Genomic DNA, 19,956 nt, shown 5'->3' on the forward strand with positions numbered 1-19,956 from the left:
TGAAAATATTTGCAGGAACAAATATGGGCGATAACATTTTAAGCCACCTTGTAAATACGAAGTAGCAAATTATACCATATAAGAAGTCTTTATTGGTCACATAAGTATATGAGTCTCGCCCTTGATACAAAATTTCGCCGTCGAATAGAACGAAGCCATGCTTAGCGCGCAAAAACAAGCCCACTAATTTGTTTAAAATCTTTGTATAAAATTCGAATAATTCCCCAAAACAGATACAAAACTCATTATCACAGCGTGCTGCGTTTCTCTTTATAACATCGAGCAGTGTTGTAATTTCATCACTGATCAAAACGTCTGCTTTTTTCCCGCGCAATTCGGTTTGTTTACTTGCACATGCGCGTCAGAAGCCGGATTACCTGAAATATGAATATACAATTTGACTCTTGTCAAGATTGACAAGCGAAATTTTATTCCAAGAAATTTGAAATATTATTAATATTATTATTTTTATTGATCGCGAAAGTTTTTGGAATAAACAAAGGCGAGTGGGCCAAAGCACACACAAAAACTTCGGGAGACGACTTGCCAATGTTAGTTTACTAAACTTTTCGTATTATCGTCCATACGCACAAATTCTTGTAGGAAAATATGGAATAAACAGGCTGTTGTTTAAATCCATCTGAAATTAATTTTTTTACCTATTTTCTTTTAAAAGAAAAGATTCATTAAATTTTAGGCGGATATTTCGTTTCTACCTCTGTCGTCTATTGTTTACATTCTCCACCTACATAAAGTAATACGTATGTTATGGTTCTTAACGCAAAATCGAAGAATTATATCGCACAGGAAGTGATCTATATAAAGCGAAGTATGCACCAAGCAAAATCCGTTGAAAATTATAATAAAAGGCGTTTTTTGTAAGAAGTTACCATGATGGTACATACTCATGTTCTCTAAATAAATCTATTCTCTTTCATTTTAAAACATTAATTACAAACTATATATCTTTATTTTTATATCTTTATTACTAAACATATAGAAGGCAATATATAAAAACATATCAAAGAGCAATACAATTACTGTACCGTAGCAGTCTAGGGGACAAAGAAGGGAAGGGGAAAAGAGAGGGGCACGGTTCCCTTAAAAATTCTTGCAATTTATTGTTAACATCGGAGACTTTGCTACACAGAGGATGCGTTTTTAGCCAATCCAGAGGCTTAAAATTTCAATTTCCCTAGTGCGTCAGCCCCAACAAGTTTTTTTATTGATTCTCCCCTCCTTCACGCCTTAAAAAAACTTGAGTGGCCGTTACGAGGCTTATTATCTCACATTTAGACCGCTGCTCCTACAATATAAAGAGTATCTCTAAAATATATATATATATTAAAAATATCATTATAAATTTTTTATATGTTTCGCTATAAAACGCTGACGCTGCACCTTTCCATACAAACTGAACACATAACAAAACTGTATATTTGTACATCGATATGTGATGCACACAACACAAAGAATAATACACAAAATAAGAAGAGGCTGTAAAAAACTCAAGTCTATTCGCCGCCCTAGAAATCTCGTTGTAATGGCACGTCTCTTTCTCTTCTTCTACAAGAAGCTTGTCCAAGTAAAATGAATACTGGCAAGAGACACAAACCACATACGCCCGCCATAACATACGCCACTGTCAACAGGGCGCTATCTGCTTGTTCTGTTTCGATGTACTCGCAATCCACAGGATCAGCTAAAACAAAAAGATAAGAAGAAATTATTTTTTTTAATCGCATGTATTTTAACTTAATACATTCTACCTATATCTATGTTTTTATCTCTCACTAAAATTGTATTCTGCTATGTAAAAGACAGTAAGCTAAGATTATCTCACCTCTGTTGAATGGTCCCAGCACTTCCGATCTGGGGTTTAATCGACCTTCCGCTAAAATCACAAAGGTGCATACATGAAAATGCATAGTGATAAAGTAGTCAATAATACTGAAAAATACAAAACAAAACACTAAATCAGACCAGATCAGATTAGAATAACATCTAGCCTGTCAAACCCACAAGCTAGATATTAAAAGGTTACGACACTCGTAGTAGAATAAAAAGCAAATACAATTGCCGTGACCGAAAAAGAGGTAAAATTTTGCAAGCCGAGTTATTGTTCCCAGTTATTATAAACGAGAATTGGAGTATAATGATTTATAATACCCACAAGGTCATTGAAATAGAAACTAAAAAAAATCGCATAATCAGCAACTTTGAATGAGTAACAGTCAAAAGCGGTAATCGTGTACTGTACATACTTTAGATCCTCGAAATAACTCGCAACAAAAACATAATAGCTATGTTACCTCCGCACGTGGTTGCAGCGAAACCGACTTGAACATTTTCGCGATCGAACACGACGTAAAATCCTTCCATAATGACAGCACCAATCACTGTGCCTTTCTCAGCTTTCGTAATGGCGAATTTATAGCAATGTTGGCCGGGAAGAGGACCTCGCTCGATCGTTTCTCTTAGGTACAACTAAAAATACAGAAAATAATTAGATATACTTCTGTAGCATCTCTTAAGAATGTCAATATTGGATTGTCTCTCCAAGAAGGATTTCAAATTTCCGTGCACATACAATCGGTGTGGTATATACTAGCAGCCATCAGACTGCTACTCCAAACATAATAATAAAAAAACAGGTGGCAATAATTTTATTTTAGTTGTCAACTTGGATTTTTAGTAGTGTGAAACTCCTTAAAAGAGATAGAAAAGCGTAGATCGCACCTTGCATCTTGCATCGAAACGGAAGTCACTATTTTTTCCTCAAGGCTGTTTTCCACTTTAAGAAAATTTTACGCGGAACGGAACGAACAAAGCAGAACAGAACAAAAAATTTTCTGCTGGTAATTTCCACTTCATTCTTCATTCATTTTCCACTTTATTGGACACATTTCAATACAGGAAGTAAACAGATTTTTCGCCATTCAAATCTGATTGGCTAACTAATTTTCTACCTGTCGTTTCCACACCGAACGCAAAGAAAAAGTTGACCTCGGTGCTACTTTTCCCGGAACAGTACAAAAAGGAAAAAAATTTTCACTCACGTGATGTAAACATCTCGCAAAATTCTCCCACATTACAGTAATGATCAATCAGGCAGCTCGAATATTTCTAAGCTGCCTTTATTATTACAAAACACACATGCGTTTATTGATATTCTTTCGTACAATCATTCTTACCTGCGGTGGAATTTTCAAAGTGAACTCCTTCGCACTGCTTATTGATGACATCAACGAAATTGACATGTCAGGGAATTCTTCCCAAGGAGTCTTGTCGTAATTCCAGCACATCATTTGACGCCCTATCCAAAATTCGTCGGGGACACCAAGCTATGTACAAAAAAACCCAAATAGAGTTATTTAAAAGGCTGTAGAGGAGTACATCAGAAAACTTCAAATTGTTTAAAGGAGAATAGTATAATTTAGTCGTCAGGAGCATGGGCAATGTTTAGCTTTCCTCACATAAAGACTTGAGGGATTTTTGAAGGCATCATAAGAGAAATACGTTACGACTTTGTAAAAAGAATCCAATACATTACTTACAAATTTGTACGTTATTTTCACATTGTTCACTATACTTAAAAGTTAAAAAAATCATTCCCTTATTAAAATTGGATCTGAGGCCTTCTCAGGCAAATTAGCCGTTAGCCGACAGTAAAAATCCTGGGAGACACGCCGTGGTAAAAATTTTCCGCATTACCATTTCGTGCATTTCTAGAACAAGGTAACGATTCGAATACTATATTGAACAAGATTATTTGATTCGATACAGACCTTGTCATATTTCTTCAGCTGCACAAGAATCAAGTTAAAAACCTCTTCAGGAACTCTTAAATTAGTTGTGCCACTATCGACGATGGTCTTATCGTAGTTGTATTTCTTGCAGTTCAAACCGAGGCTAATTCCGTTCACAGCCATATCTGTTATGATGACTTCGTAATACCATTTCTTGACGATGGGCGTGTAAAGCATGTCACCTTTATACAAGTCATCGTCAACTTCACCAAAAACCTTTTATATAAAACATACAAAAATTAAAAGATGATTCCCATACTTAACTATTGTTTATTAAAAGATAATTCCCTTAAGTTTGTTTATTTACTTGAAAAGCTAAAACTACAAAACAACGTACGAAAACACTTTGCAAAGACAAATCATTCAGATGGAAAAACTTCTTTATTCAAACTTAAGTGTCAAAGCGATGTGTCGATTTCATCCTTCCCCTCTCCCCTTAGTGTCAAGGACGATATCATTGACAAACACGACTACATGTGAATTGGACGGCTAGTAGAAGAAGAAGAACAAAAACGAAGCGATTAGTCCCTTAAACTTCAATTCGGCACAATTTCAAAAAGATTTGATGCTTACCATAGTGCCAGCTACTGTTGGTTCAGCTGATGGATCCAATTCAGAACTACTACACAACTGCATAGAGAACGTGTCGTCAACAACGCCTTCAATGACAAATTGATCGAAGACAGGTGTCACACTACTGTCAGGCTAAAATAAGAAGAAAAAATGAGTTTAGAAAATTTTACTTTTAAGGCTATTCTTAACCAACTAAAGATGTAAAATATAGGGTTGCCACTCCTTTTTGAGAAATAAACTCTAAGAAATTTAAGAAGTTTTCTGTTAACATTTTATGCCCCCTTTACACAATCTTTTCTGTCAAGAATCAGGAATTTTTTTAGAGGAATAGAGGACTTCAATCCTGTTTAGATTGAGGTCTGGGTTACCTGATCAAAGGTAAAAATAAGACAGTAGCCCAGAAGTTACAGGGTTAGGGCGCTAAAACGAAAATTCCACATCTGTTAAAGTGTATATGTAATCTTCTTTAACCCAACATTTACAACGAGTTTAGAATATTCAAGTTTAAACTTCTTCAATTTCGCTTTATTTAAAGAATATGAGTATCCTAAGGGAAATACACTAAGTACAATTCAAGAAAAAGAGCACTCGCTTAATTAGATTTTATTTTTATTTAAGCTTGAGGTAATCATGTCCCAGGAGATTTTCAGAAAAGAGTTTGCAGGAGCGTATAAAAAATACAGTAGCTTCCAATTGTAGGATTTCCGAGAGTATAGCAAAATTAGGAGTTTCTAGGAGTGGCAACCAACCTGCGCAACCCAACTTAGCACACGCTCTCTACTTGACTTTCACTTTCTGTTTCCAATCGCAGCTAAACTTTACCATAATATCCTTTAACCTTTAAAAGATATGGTTGGAATTAAGGAGGACCCGACGTATAAAATGATATTGGATTTATATTATAGAGTTTAAAAAGTTGGTTAACAAGTCTTTCCATTTAAAGAGTTTTAGATTTAATTATCCTGTATAAATTATGATGTCATATTTTAATTATAGCAAATTTTGACATTTTCAATAATCAGTAATTTTATAGGGAGTGTGCTTTCAAATTTTATTAATGTATAGATATTTTAAAAGATCAACATAATTTTTTTTGCCAAAATGACACTCATTTGCTCGTCCCAGGCCTCCTAATTTTTTGCCGAGAGCCCAACAACTTGAGATCTGCATGTTGGTTGGGTTCCTTTTAAGCAATTAAATGTGCGTAGTTTTGTTGTTTTTTATATACTTTTGCTTTTGAATGATGATGAAGGAAATAAACAAAATTATACAAAGTGAAAACACAATGATAAACTTGACCAGCTATATAAGTGATACATTATTAATTATTGACATTATTAATTATAAGTCTAAAGCTTTTGTTTTTCTAAACAGTATGTCTAAACCTACATACACAAAAATTACCAACACAAAGTAGAGGGCATATATAGACAAATATTTCTTTCAAAACCACAAGGCATTTCATTGAAAGAGTAAAACACATTTTTGAATGAACAAAATACGATAGTGATTATATTAATGGGTGCGTTAAAGATTGGGCCCTCATCCAATCTTCAATACCACTATATCAATAATGATGCTGATGAGGTATATACCTCATCAGCATCATTACTGATACAGTGGTATATTATATCATATATATATTTTTGCTTTCTTGTAAAAATAAAGTATCCATGTGCCTTTCTATTAAAATGTCAAATTTTGTAACTTCGGAATTCTGCCAGTAAATCAAAATACCTTTGATAGATGAGCGTAGCCGAGACCCAATATGCCCTCCCAATTTGATCCATTAATAAAAAAGTTTTCAGAGCTCTCTATGGTGGCAATGTTTACTCGAATAGTAGCATTGGGAGCATCAATAAATCGAATCAAATCAGAGCCAAGTTCTCCTTGCCAATTCCCTTGAGTATATGGTACAGCAACAGGTCGATCCATATCAACAAACGTTGAAGATCTAAATAAGAAAGAACATTTACTTATTTCAGTTCAATTGAGCAAAGTCCTCGCATTAGGTCAAATTAATTCACTGTAATACAAATATAGACCTATATACAAAAGTTGGATAAAGAAATGTCCCCACAGTTTATCAGTGAGTTACTTTTTTTAGTCCAAATAGTATCTATTCTTACTATCATAACTTCTTGAAAAGACATGGACATAATGAAGGCTATCCTATCAAATGCCTTATATAATTAAGAGATCCAACAATCAAACCTATTTTAATAAAAACAAATAAAAAGAGAATATAAAAGCTAAGTACTTCTCAGGGTGATAATATATTGGCAGGTATGGATGAGACTTTGCAGCAACTGCAAAATTACTGCTACCAGTATCAACCAATACGTTAATCTAAACAAAGAACAATTTCATATTAAATTATTTTACTGTGAAACAAACTCACCAAATATCCAACATTGTCATTAGAAATATTTTGTAATACAATAAAATTTATAAAAAAATAATAACATATGTTATATAAGGCCATCTATTTTAAAAAGTTTGTCTATCATCATTTTATGGCTTTAAATGGAAATGCAGGATACATGGCTACTTTGTAAATAACACTAGTTCATTATTTCTCCCCCGTCTCTTCGATTTGTGGAAGTTGTATTGACCTCGATAAGTGTTTTTGACTTGGTTCACTCTATATCTCCTTATATAACTAATTGTCCTTGACCCACAAAAAGGCAAATTCACTGAGCTCTCAGTATTTTTCCAAGCAAAACTGGCATGTCACTTATGAAATTCTAAATTCAGTGCTTGAGGATGAATATACTTTTAAGTGAAGAGACAATATAAAACAATATAAACAGAATGCCATATTTTTCAATTCAAATGGACAGGTTGATTGCTTAAAAATATTGAGTGCATAATAACATTTAACAATGAGCATTTCCTTACAAACTATTTTAGTTGAAGTTGTAATACATGTATGTTTAATAAGCAACAAATACTTACAAAAGATATATTTAAAAATGGGCATAACACGCGAAGTACTGTATTTAAAGCAATGGACACTACATTTAAAATTTTGTATATATATATATGTATATAAAGGGGATAAAAAATTGCTTATCAAGTTTCGTGGAATTTTTAAGAGTTTAAAGTATAGAAACAACTCTGTCTAAATGAAAATATTCTCTGCAGTTAAAAATGTCATGTTCTCTCAAATTATTTTATCATATATTCTATTTGTGTAATGTGTTTTGTAATGTACTTTTATCCCTAAAGATAATTTACAATGCAGGGATATCTTTAAAGGAGATAGAACAAACATCTGTAACAAAATGAATTAACTAAATTTATTATGGGGATTGATGCTTGTTATCTATCCAACATAGGAGATTCTAGGTACATCTCAACCAGAATTCTAGGAGAATTTTAAAATTAAAATTTACAGCTAGTGCGATACTAGTAAAGTGAAGTTTTTGTATATACTGAGATAATTCATCAATGACAGAAAATATAAAAATATCTATATTATAATACCCGTATACATCTGTCCGTCTGTCACGCAAAATGGTACTGAAAGTAGCAAGACGCATGCTATGCAGTTTAAATAGAACGGGCAAATCCGTGGATTATCCACGGGCCACCGACTATATATATATTTATAATAAAACTTAAAAGATAATCTTTTTTTTAGATTCAAATTTGATCTCCACTCTTAATCTTTGTTGTTGTTTTTGTTGTGATGCACAAACCTGCTGGGGACAGGGTTGGCATTTTTAATATATCCTTGGTTGTGTGTATATATTTTAGCAAGCTGTATGTGCAAGCAAGCAAAAAATAAAAATAAAGATAGCAGCAATGAGATACATGCATCTGTAAATACCACAACCACTAGGCTTTGTTTCATGGTTCTAGTTTGTCAATGTGTTTTTCAGTTGACACAAGAGGATGCCGATAAGCCGCAAACGCCCGCATATATAAGGATGAGTCTGGGCGACTTTTCGAATTAAATGATGGTTGTCCGCAGAAACCGCCTGCACTTTCCCGAACACAACCGGGAACATTCCCGAAATGCAACACCTTGTAACATAAACATGGTGGACGACAGTTGAAAGAACACTCTTAAAGAGAAAGAGGTAATAAAGTTTATATATAAGTTATTTATCAAGTAAATCTTTATACTTTTTTAAATAATTCTTCCAGAGTCATTTATGGTGAATCTTTTTTTTGGGCATTGTTCGGGACTATGCGGGTTTTTTCGGGCAAATACCTGAATTTTTTTAAAACGCCAATCTTGCCCGAAAATGCCCGGACTTTTTACGGCGTATGCGGCTTATCGGCACCCTCGTGTTGACACACATTAACATTTCTGGTGTGGATGATTTTTAGAAAAGAAACATGCATTTAATGTTTTTGTGGCAACTTGCACTACGAGGGTGCCGATAAGCCGCATACGCCGTAAAAAGTGCGGGCGTTTTCGGGCAAGTTCGGCGTTTTCGGGCGAGTTCGGCGTTTGAAAAAATATAAGGATTCGCCGGAAAAAACCCGCATAGGCCCGAATAAGAAAAAAAAAACAGACACTAATGTGATTCAAAAAAACTATAAAAATTAAAATAAACTTACTATGTGGTAGTGAAGTTCTTAAAAGAACTGTTTTTGATGGTTTTTGATAAAGTTTACTTTATAAATAACTTATATATAAACTATATTAACTCCTTTCTCTTCAAGCGCCTTCTTACCCAAACATCGTCCGCATGGTTTGTTACAAGGAATTGCATTTTGGGAATGTTCCGGGCGATTTCGGGAAAGTGCGGGCGATTTCGGGGGGCAAACGCCAATTTTATTCGAAAAGTCGCCCAAACTCGCCCGTATATATTCGGGCGTTTGTGGCTTATCGGCGCCCTCTTCTTGCACTTGAATATAGGCAAGTTGGTAAACACATATAAGCAAGTAGTTAGTATATTTAAATTCTTACCCTTTGTGGCGGAGTCCCTAATTCTACAGCAATATAATAACCTTGTCCAGGTCTCCCTTTTAAGTTTTCTGTAGGAACACCTTTACCATCTTTTAGCCCTCTTTTAGTTCTCATTAGTGACACAGAAACTCTATCACCTCCTGTCTTCTTCTTTATATCCACCATAAGAACAAAAGGGAATAACAAAAGAAAAACAATCACCATGAAATCTTCTATCCATTTTGATGAGGTTGGGTTCATGCTACATCTACCCAGCTTAGCTTAAATGTATAGCTAGCTTCTGTAGCTAGCTAGCTAACTACGTATTAGTTTTCAATTTAATAATAATATTTCTAAGTTCTTTAAAAACAAGTCCAGCGTATATGAACATTTGCTTCTGTTATATCTTGATACCCATACAGTACATTGTTATTGATTATTAATCCTATTCCCTTTTATATCATGCCCTTGACACTATATTCGTTCTTCTAAACGCATGTGGTGAAAATAGCAATGGATTGTTATGATGCTGCAAAACGAAAGCCTGTTTCCCACTTTTGTATCTACCATTATGAAACAGTCCGAAGCGGTTATGAATTGCCAGTAATTATCTGTAATCAGATTAAGCAACTTGGTCGAGTAGGCACTAACACGAATAAAAGCGACGCTCAAAAACAAATTTGCGGCATAAATTATTCAACAAGTGTGCGTATTCATCATGTTGAGTATAAAAAGTTTTAGATTTTTTTTCTGGGCATGCCACTAAAAATATTCATTATTATTATTATTATTCCTTCAAGCTGGACTTCGTTCCTAACCTCTTCTAAGAAATTGCATCTACTTCTCTACGCAAGACTGTATGTTAAAATCTGTGTCTCGAGAGAAGACATGGAAACAACGTCATTTTGCTGTCAATACTAATACTTAAAACTCTTGGTATTCCAAGTTACACTTCAGGGTTGCAACTCTTTTTATATAGTCAAACTTGATGATTGAGTGTTTCTGATGAGAAATTGCACGGTAAAAAAATGAGGAGATTTAATGAAATTTTTCTATTTTTCAAAAGAAACTGTTGCTATGAGTGGCGAATAAATAATTGCTAGGGCCAATGACGCACTTGTTTGCATTTTAAACTCGAAAAAAACAAAAAAAGGAGGAAGGGGGTCATAAAACTAAAATTACGGAGATTTAAGAAAACTTTTAAGAAGCAATCATTCGGAGGAAGTGTGGGGAGTTTTAAGACTTTTTTTAAAATTAAGAAGACGCTGAAATCCTGCACTTTGAGGACCACAAACCTGTTGAATTATCAGTAAATATTTCAAACGCGATTTCAGGAAAAAAATTCTAAGGACTCGTTTATCTATATAATAATACGCCAGTTCCGTGTGTCTGCAACAGTGGATATGTTCATTCTCCTTTGATCTTACCGAAATTTACTCTGAAGTAACCGAAAAATGCATGTCTAATATGTTAAATTTTCTGACGTTACGGCACTACGTCAATATCCTTTTGGTAGAGACTTTGCTGACGTCAGAAAAATTTTAAGCCCTTATATCTTCTTAGGCATTTATCAAAAACATACGATACTAAACATTGTTTTGATCAACGTTTCAACCTCTACACATTACAGACAAGGAATGACTAAATTTCACCAATTTTCTTTTTGTATATGCACTGCTGACGTCAGCAAAAAATCTAAAACAACCTATTTTTCCATTGTTCTTCTTTCTTAGTGGAATTTCCATGGGGTTTATCGACTAGTTTTAAATAATAGTTTATAATTTTTTTACAATATATATTTTATGTCAGGGAACAACCCTTCATTGTGTGCAGCCATATTATTGTCACCCCAAATATTTAGACGAGATATAGTCACTTCAATGTTGGAAACAGTTATCGAATTGGGTCTTGTGTTCTGAATGTATACATTAGATATACACCGAATTGCCTACCCAATTTCTCTGACACAACATGGGTTGACCCTTAGCTGTGGTGAGTACACTTGCTAAACATTCCCGCGTTGTGAACTGAACCACAGACCTTGTGATTACGAAGCGAACTCCATAGGCACAAGGCCAAACGCCATATATATTGCGGGCAACGATAGTATTCTTCTTTCAGCCAGCATGCTCTGGAAATAACAAGAATAACCAAAAAAAAATTTCTTTGTGACATTTTGCCTGTATTAAAAATTATACAATATTGCAGGCCCTGCCTTTCACACGCTAAAATAGGCCCAGCCTGAACAGTGTGTTTCAAATACTAGGTTTCGTCAACATTGATCCCAGGACCTGTTGTCTCTTTTTGCATATCGGATGGCGTAAGAGCAGCGTCGATAAGAAACAAAAAGTCCTGGGAACGAGGTTGAGGTTTCGTAGTTCACTACTATTTCAAATTTACAGTAACATTTTACATATAAACACTACAATTCAAACTAATTTCAACAACGACATAAAACAACCCCGCTCCCAATCAGAAAGTTCAATTGATACATGACGAGAGAACTGGGAACGAGGTTGAAAATATAGAAAAATAAAGATGTACAAAAATAAAAAACAGAATAAGAACAAAAACTTAAAATGGACTATAATGGACTAATTGAATCTAACAAAAATATTGAATATGCACCAACTTTTAAAGAAAACAAAGAAACATGCAATGCGAAAAAAGACCTTTCCAAAATTTATTTTTTTTCATGTGTCGAGCATATCTTCCTGCATTCTTATTTAACAGAAGATAAAGAAAGGGGAAAAATCAACATGTACCGCTAAAATGGCTCCTCGTGGTAAAACCGATGTTTTTAAACCACAACAGAAAGATCGTAAATCCAGGAAAGGTCTGTTTAAAAATCATCCCAATAAAAAGAAAGACTTTTGTATGAAGAAAAAAAAGCAATAGGCATATTTAACAGTATTGAATTAAAAATGTGCATGTGCTGACAACAATAAAGCTAATTTAACCATATCTGAGGCGTTGCATTAAATTTCCACCATAAATAAATTCTTTATTCTATATTGTTTACTGTCATATATTATACATAGTCGAATTATATTCCTTAAAACCATTTGTTAAGCGGAAAAGAAACGTATAAAGTAAAAGGGAAGATAAAACAGTGGATCTAATAAAACAAACAAACAAACAAACAAACAAACAAACAAACAAACAAATGGACAATAAATAACATAACATAAGAGGCCAACGAAACAAGTTAATCAAACGTACCGATTAGCTGGAACGAGCGCCTCCACCATGTAAGGTCTCAAAAGAAAAGGGGACGGGGCACACTATTTTAAGGGCGTTCTTTTAAAGGTGGGTCTGGGTTCGAGTAAAACGATTTTTCAATGAGGTAAAGTTATGCTAATAACTTGGAACTAACTAATTAAAACAAAACAAACAAGCAAATTTTAAATATAAACAAAAAAAAACTATTTAAAATATTACTTGAAATGAAAATATATGTATATAGACGAATGAGAAAACCATTCTCTTTTAATATGTCGGAATAAATAAATAAATAAATTAAGAGCCATTTTGTTCTGTATAATATCGTTTAACGCGGTCCGCTGCAGCAAAATTAAAAAATTTCTATGGAATGACCTCTACGACCAGCGTTGCTTACGAAGTTGTGTTCCTCACTTTTCTTTACCGCGTATTAGCTTTTAAAGTTTGACAAACACAACCTATACGAAGGAAGAATTTCGAGTTTACGACACAGTTTTTCTTGTCCATTTCGATGATTTCGTTGCGTTTCTGTTGCGTTGAAGCTGTTTCGCTTTTTCGAGAATTCTCTTACTATGCCCAACTTTTTCAACTCCAAGTTCCTAAAACATAAACATTAAATTTCATAACCGCTTCACATTCGCCGTACAGAAAAATAATACTCAAGTTTTCTGTTACATCAGTATCTGTATTATGTCTGTCCGTGGATCTAAAGCGGCGTAAAAGGCGCACCAATATTATTTTTACCGATTTTATTGCGCCTCGCAGAATGAGAAGCACGAAATAGATATATTCCAAATATATCTGACGAGCGAATTCTTGTGAAATTAACATCAGGTTAACGACTAGTCAATTGTAGAGCAGCGTTAAGCGATAAATTTAATGTTCTTGAAAAACACCAACTTTCACTTTTACTCTTTTTTTACACTAATGATATAAAAAACAGAACCTCGATTTCTAATGCCCTGCAATCAGGATGTAACCGTACCTGTAGATCATTCCGTTCCAACGCAATCAGCTCAGGTCCTCTGATGTCGTGTTGCAAAAAAATCGATCTGTATTCACCACAACCTATAGTATCCAACCATGTGCATACTTCGTACACACTCCAATCATGCACGGATTTATTTTCTGTGTTCGCTGAAAGGAGATAATTAAAATTACTACCGACTTTTATTTCATCATTACGCTTTTTATTTAACAGTTTTTGAAAGTTCATGCCAATTTAATAAAGTCTAGTAAAAAGTTTTGTAGGAATGTAAAAGGAGTTTAACACACTTCTTATTTCAAATAATTTGTTCCCACTCTACGTGAAATTGTCTAAAACGATTTAGTACCACCTGGATAGGAATCAACTTTAATAAAAGGTAGTCCTTCTCCATTGATTTTTTCTGATATTTTTAGAAGTCAGATGGTTTGATTCCGTTTAGGCTTCACGTCTGTGCACTGATGGAGTTAGTGTGGCAAAAGGGAAGACATACTAACCAAGCGAGCTGTCTGACGTTTTCTCCCGACAAGACACCGCCTTCCTGCCGAACATGTTCCAACCCTTTGATGATTTTGAACCAGATTGAGTTCTTAATGGTGGGCGTGGCTGAAAAACAAAATGTTTGTTGTGCTATTTATTCCAAATAAAAGAAGAAAACACTGCATGGATTTCTGCAGAAATTAAACATCTTAAGAGAAATAATTTTCGCGAATTTCGCAAGGTTTTTGCGAAAACTATCAACATTATTTTTTTCTTCTGTTTCTCCTAACACTTACGACAAAAATCTTAATTGTGTGGCTCCCTTAAAACGGCATAAATCAAAAATATCATAAATCTAATTCTCGCGAAAAATTTTTACTTCAAATTATTATTTTTGCAAAATCTTTCTCATGTAAAATTCTTGCAATAATTAATCTCCTGAAGGTATTTATTTAACTAGATGTGAAGCACAACGTGTACTACAAATGTAAATCCTTCACTACCTCTTCTTCAGCTGTCTCTTGTGTGGATTCCATATATGACTGCATTTCCTGGTCAGCTTTTGAAAGCGAAGCCACAATACGTTCTTCTAATTGACTAGAAAGCTCCTAAATAACAATATAATTATTCTCATCACTGAAAGTTGAACGGCTCCTAAATTTCCTTTGCATTGGCCCGGTTCTATCTCTTATTCCCTAAATGATTGTACGCAAAGCGTTTGCGATCTAAGGTTATAGGTACGCCAAACGAAACTAACACTACTATTATTTACCTAAGATAGCCTTTTCAATTTTTTATGATACTTTTTCAATAAGGGTCCTGCGAAGGGGGGGTCCTAGTGCAATTGAAGCTCCCATTTGAGCTACGGAAACCGTGCACAATAGCTCAACTAGACAACCGCCTGAGATATCAATCCTATTTTCATGCTGAACTCAAGCAGAATTGATTAATTCACAATTTCGTAGCCACAACTCGAATCCACGACCTTCTGCACTGGAGGTGAACGTAGAACCACAAGGCCACTAGTCTTGTTGACGATTCAATTAATAAGAGACTACTTAATAAATGTTTCATGTATTCAACTTGAGCCAAATGATAACTGTATATTCGCTAATGGCAGATTATAACTCGAGTCGTATTTAGTTTCACAAATGGTTTTGCCCTCCCACGGGCTTACAGCTAGTCTTATGTTATAAACAATATCAATGTCAAGCCTAATAAATGAAGGAGGCAATGGATGCACCGCTTCAGAGCAGTGACAGTGAGGAAATATTTAACCATTCTAAAGAACGTGTTTTGGTAACAATAAAAATATAAATAATCGTACTTACTGGTTTCAAGGTCCACATTTTCTCGTTGACTTCGTTTATAAACGATTTCGAGACGGACAAAAATTCGGAAACTTCGCCGCGGCTGATCATCTATATAGAAAAAAAGTAAAATAAACTATAATCTTCCGGAAATGTTTAATAATTCTCGCATATTTCATTACAGCGTGCTTACCGGACTATTTGGATTCTTCTGGTGAAAACGTTCCGTTAACGAAGCAAGATTCGATGCCATTTGGTACAACTCTTGTTGAACGACAGAATTCATCATCGATGCGGCTTTAACACTAACACACAAATGGGGTCAGGTGAACTAAAGAAGCTTTCCACAAATCTATTACGAGGGTTCGCACTCTTTTTCAGAGTTGTGAAATTGACAAAGTTTGAGAACGGGTTTTCAGTCTTTAAAGATTTTAATGCTAGGTATTCTTTTTTTTTCTTTCTTTTTTTATGCGTACCCGAAAAAATAACTTTGTTCTCAGGTAAGAACACAACAAACAGAGTTAAAACACGTTTATACACAAATTGTACACAATTTAAATCAAAAGCAACAATCACTTAATATATCATATTTCTTTGGGAAGATATTTTAAGTTTCTCTGCTTTGAGGAGATTTGAGGAACTTGTTTTAAGGTGTGACAGCACCTAAATCTCGCTGTGTCGCCTAAAGACAAAAGACGTATTTACCTTCGCACAAGTGTCGTGACTGCTTCAGCAACAGGTGTCAGTGAAGTGATTTCATGCTCACTGAAAGGTTCCGACATGCGTTCGACTTTACATTGCTTCAATTCGTTCCATGACCGCAGAGTTTCTTCAAATTCCTACGTAACGAAAAAAGACTTTTGGTAGAAATAATGACTTTTCACAACACATGAACTTATAAAAAATAACAACTGAATCACTAAATATAACTAAAAAGGAGAAAAAATCTACCCACCCGATCTCTCATCAACATAGGTGCTCTATTTTTATGGACAATCTGTATAATGCCAGGTGGTTGCATCCAAGCTTCACCATCTACTTGCACTGGTACAGCTTCATCGGTGATGGTTATTTTCACTGTGTGACACTGTAAAAAAATATACACATATAAACTCACGCCCCAAGTAAGAAAAAGGAGGATATGACATGGCACAAATGATGTAAGTACTAAAATAATAAATATAAACCAATATTATTATAGATTAAAAATAAAGCTGTCTCCTTCATTTCTCCTATCTTTTACATACTCAATTTTAACACATTATTGTATGATGACAAGCCCAATTATTTGAAAATTTTGTACAAATTTTCGGAGGCTACCTTTTCCTTTATAAGGAGAGCTTGTTCATCAACCGAGAAAAAAAATTCTCTCAATAAAACTATTACATCACTACCTTTAGAATTATTCTAGCGTATAATTTCTTATTGTTAACGGTTTATATTTTTGTGTATAAATCTACGAACTTCTAGAAAATATAATTTATACGTGCTCATGGAGTGCGAAACCACCGAAAATTTGTACAAAATATTTTAAATAATTGGACTTGCCATCATATGTTATAATCTCTGCGTTTACATCAACATATTTAAACGTATTATATTTTGATAAACAGAGGTTTCGTCAAAGTGACAATACCTTAATATGAGTGCCACATGTTTTAAACATCAGACGAAGTTAAGCACAAAAGAAGTAGGTAAGCAATACCTGTGAAATCCTATGATGTTGCATGCCCCCGAATACCTTTGACATACCCATCTGGCTTGCTCCGAGTACTGCTACAACTTCCAACATCTTGTCATCAAATGAAGGAGCGACGAAACCCTGTACAAGAGAAGCACATGAAACATGATAAAAATTTACACACGTATCATTCAAATAGTACGCAGTCGCACATACTCAAAGAGAAAGGTAGATATTCGTGACATTTATAAGAGCATACGTATCGATTTCAGCGAAAAAATTTAATCGACAACGATAAAAATGTAGAAGTACACTGAAGCCACATTGAGAAAACACAATGAGAGAACACGCTAAAAAGCATATGTTAAGAAGAATACATTGAGAACACGAATTAAAAAGTATATAAAGAAAACACCTTAAAAAGGGCACGCCAAAAAGGACACGTTAAAAGCACACGTCAAACAGTACACATCAAAAAGTACACGTGAAAAAACACACGTTAAAAAGGATACATTAAAAAGCAAACCTAAAAAGTAAACGACAAAAACACACGTTAAAGAAACACACATTAAAAAGCACACGTTAAAAAGTCCACCTTAAAAAGCACACATCGAAAAACCACACATCGAAAAAGACAGGTTAAAAAGTACACGTCAAAAAAGACACGTTAAAAAGCACACGTCAAAAACACACATTGAAAAGCATACCTTAAAAACAATACGTTAAAAAGCACACGTCAAGCTTATAAATTCAATGATTTACTTACATCAACTTCCTTCTTTGTTCCCCAAAAGTTTGAACCACCCATATAACTATAACACAAACCGAAAGGTTAATTTTTAACTTAAACAAACTTTGATTGCGACAGTAAAACGATTTATTATAACAATACAATAAATTGTCTGATACTAAGCTCTGATAGATCGCGAAATGCACATAAAGAAAACAGTGAGTGTAAAAATTCTACTATCAGATTTTTGTAATATTATTTCTTATAAAGACTGATGGTTGCAGCGCAGCAACTTAATTTCAATAGATTAACTGGTTTGTAAAACTACCTTGGTATATTCAGAACAACAATTCCTTGTAAACTTGGTAGATTGATTTTATGACCATCCACCTAAAAATTTAATTGTGTAAAGGGGCGTTGAGTCGTGATCTCTTGCAACTGAAACACAAAGTTTACGGGAAAAGTATGGGCAAAATTAGTTATTTAACTTACTTCAGCAGTCTGTTATTTCAACACTTTAACAAAGGGAATTACATACAAGGACGTTTTATAAATTGGAGAAAATAGAATCAACAAGTGGAATGTTTCCCAATGTTGTCGACGACATGATGGAATCAAAATTAAGATAGAGCTGCATTTACAACTGTGATAGAATTTTACATCAAGGACACCAAGATCAGTTCACCGGGCTCAAATTCTCGTTAACACGTTTACTTCTCATCTATAAGTTGGACGAGTCTGATCTACTTAAAACGATTTTGCGCGACAATTTTGTGCAGTAGAAAAGGATTGATTTTAGGGAGTAAAGTTAGAACACAAAAAAAATGTTTAAGGCGACAACATCATACGAAACTATAGTTTCCGTATTGAAAGCTAAATATCTCAGCTAACCTCTAGATGAACATTTTGTTCCAAGTTTCTGTAAGTACGATTTATAATTTCTTTTCCGCCCAACACACCGTACCAAATAAAGTTTCGAGTTCGACTTCTAAACAAATGATAAATACGATAGATTATCTAAGCAAGTTTTGAAGTTATTATCGATATCTTCATAATGATAGCTGTTGTCTGTCTGTCTATTTATAACGGTGTTATAACTACGCAGGAAATCTTAACACAGCAAATAACAAATGCGATACAGTTTTATCGACTTTGCTATGACGGGCAAGCTCCTGTGGACTTTACACGGGCTAACAAACTAGTTATATATATTAATACACTCAAAAAACTTTCAAACCCATTCTTACGATGTTAGAGCTAAAATAGTATCACCAACCTATCGGTAAGAAGCAACAAATGTTGAGAATGTAGCTTAAAATATATCTCATTTATTTTATTCGCAGCTTAAAGATTTTATGGGAGGTTAGCAAGTTGCAACGGGTTAAATTTAAAGGGACGGGCGAACCTGTGAATTTTCCACGGGCAAACGACTTCTTTATAATAATAGCCGTATTCTGTCTGTCACTGCGCGACATGTCACCGCAAGTAGCGGCCCTGCAGCTTTATTTCGGATACTCGGCAGACCCCGTTTTGTTATCGTTTTTTTTCGCGTAATAGACCAATCACGAGGCTTCATTTTCACTAAAAAACAATCCAACCTCTTCGCGGCCTCGCGGGGATTTTTCCACGAGTTGACGACTAGTCTATTATACTACTCGAACAGCACTGCAGCATATGCGCGTAAGAAACAGCGAACACATTGCATCCTATCATCAATGTATCAGTTACCTGCATTTTTCTGGGTGTTCTTCTCGTTTGTTGTGGAAATCAAGTGAGATTTTCGCATCTATTCCTACACCAAAGTAATTGTTCATTGTGCACTTCTCGCTGTAGTTGTTTCTAAGAAAGAATGAAAGTCATAACAAATACTAAAAGTATAATAATTACGAATTTGAAAGAAAGTTAAAATACTTATTATCATTAATGACAGCATAACTTAATTTCACCTTGAGTGTGTCAAAAAAGACATTGGACTGAGAAGGGTAGTAAATTTATTCCTTATATATGATATAGAGGGACACCGAAAACTATCCTTATTTCAATTACTACAAAAGCCAAGGTTCCCCTGTTTATAAAATAGAAATCTATGGATGAAGTTTTAATCGTGTTTGTGAGAGCATAGAGATAATTTTCGGACTTCATTGTTCAACTTTTATCATAGGCGTTTAATTAAGATGTTATTCGACAGTGTGTGTTAATTCGACAGTGGGCGTTAATTCGACAGTTGGTGGTATTTAGATAAAATAGCTAAAAGTTTGCA

General features: G+C 34.4%; 3 protein-coding genes across 3 annotated transcripts in view; all 3 read right to left on the minus strand.

Annotated features, from left to right (window-relative positions):
* Positions 1-19,956, minus strand: part of LOC130635889 (sodium bicarbonate cotransporter 3-like) — a 97,043-nt gene that overhangs the window by 30,329 nt on the left and 46,758 nt on the right. The gene's annotated exons all lie outside the window — the stretch shown is intronic.
* Positions 463-9,862, minus strand: LOC130635893 (beta-secretase 1-like). The gene is made up of 9 exons (XM_057445418.1): positions 9,310-9,862; positions 6,643-6,731; positions 6,120-6,336; positions 4,383-4,514; positions 3,789-4,025; positions 3,195-3,344; positions 2,313-2,487; positions 1,844-1,894; positions 463-1,702 (listed from the first exon to the last, which is right to left on the minus strand). The coding sequence occupies exons 1-9, from the start codon at positions 9,547-9,549 to the stop codon at positions 1,527-1,529; spliced, it is 1,467 nt and encodes a 488-aa protein (XP_057301401.1). The 5' UTR covers positions 9,550-9,862; the 3' UTR covers positions 463-1,526.
* LOC130635888 (diacylglycerol kinase delta-like) overlaps positions 11,450-19,956 on the minus strand; it is a 39,448-nt gene continuing 30,941 nt past the window's right edge. The window contains exons 17-29 of the mRNA XM_057445412.1: positions 19,425-19,535; positions 18,588-18,684; positions 18,025-18,086; positions 17,733-17,778; positions 16,991-17,107; positions 16,241-16,372; positions 15,991-16,124; positions 15,479-15,590; positions 15,307-15,396; positions 14,479-14,583; positions 13,993-14,101; positions 13,496-13,647; positions 11,450-13,109 (exon numbers count right to left, since the gene is read on the minus strand). Of these exons, the coding sequence (XP_057301395.1) occupies positions 12,993-13,109; positions 13,496-13,647; positions 13,993-14,101; positions 14,479-14,583; positions 15,307-15,396; positions 15,479-15,590; positions 15,991-16,124; positions 16,241-16,372; positions 16,991-17,107; positions 17,733-17,778; positions 18,025-18,086; positions 18,588-18,684; positions 19,425-19,535 (1,384 nt within the window). The 3' untranslated portion in view covers positions 11,450-12,992. The remainder of the gene's footprint in view (positions 13,110-13,495; positions 13,648-13,992; positions 14,102-14,478; positions 14,584-15,306; positions 15,397-15,478; positions 15,591-15,990; positions 16,125-16,240; positions 16,373-16,990; positions 17,108-17,732; positions 17,779-18,024; positions 18,087-18,587; positions 18,685-19,424; positions 19,536-19,956) is intronic.

This window comes from Hydractinia symbiolongicarpus, chromosome 3 (assembly GCF_029227915.1).
Source record: "Hydractinia symbiolongicarpus strain clone_291-10 chromosome 3, HSymV2.1, whole genome shotgun sequence".
Classification (NCBI taxonomy): Eukaryota; Metazoa; Cnidaria; class Hydrozoa; order Anthoathecata; family Hydractiniidae; genus Hydractinia; species Hydractinia symbiolongicarpus.

Coding starts and splice junctions, on each gene's coding strand:
- LOC130635893 (XM_057445418.1), bottom strand. CDS start 9,549: ATGAACCCAACCTCATCAAAATGGATAGAAGATTTCATGGTGATTGTT. Junction 6,337..6,642: donor ATATATTATCACCCTGAGAA/GTACTTAGCTTT, acceptor TTTCTTATTTAG/ATCTTCAACGTTTGTTGATA. Junction 1,895..2,312: donor CGCTGCAACCACGTGCGGAG/GTAACATAGCTA, acceptor TTGTGATTTTAG/CGGAAGGTCGATTAAACCCC.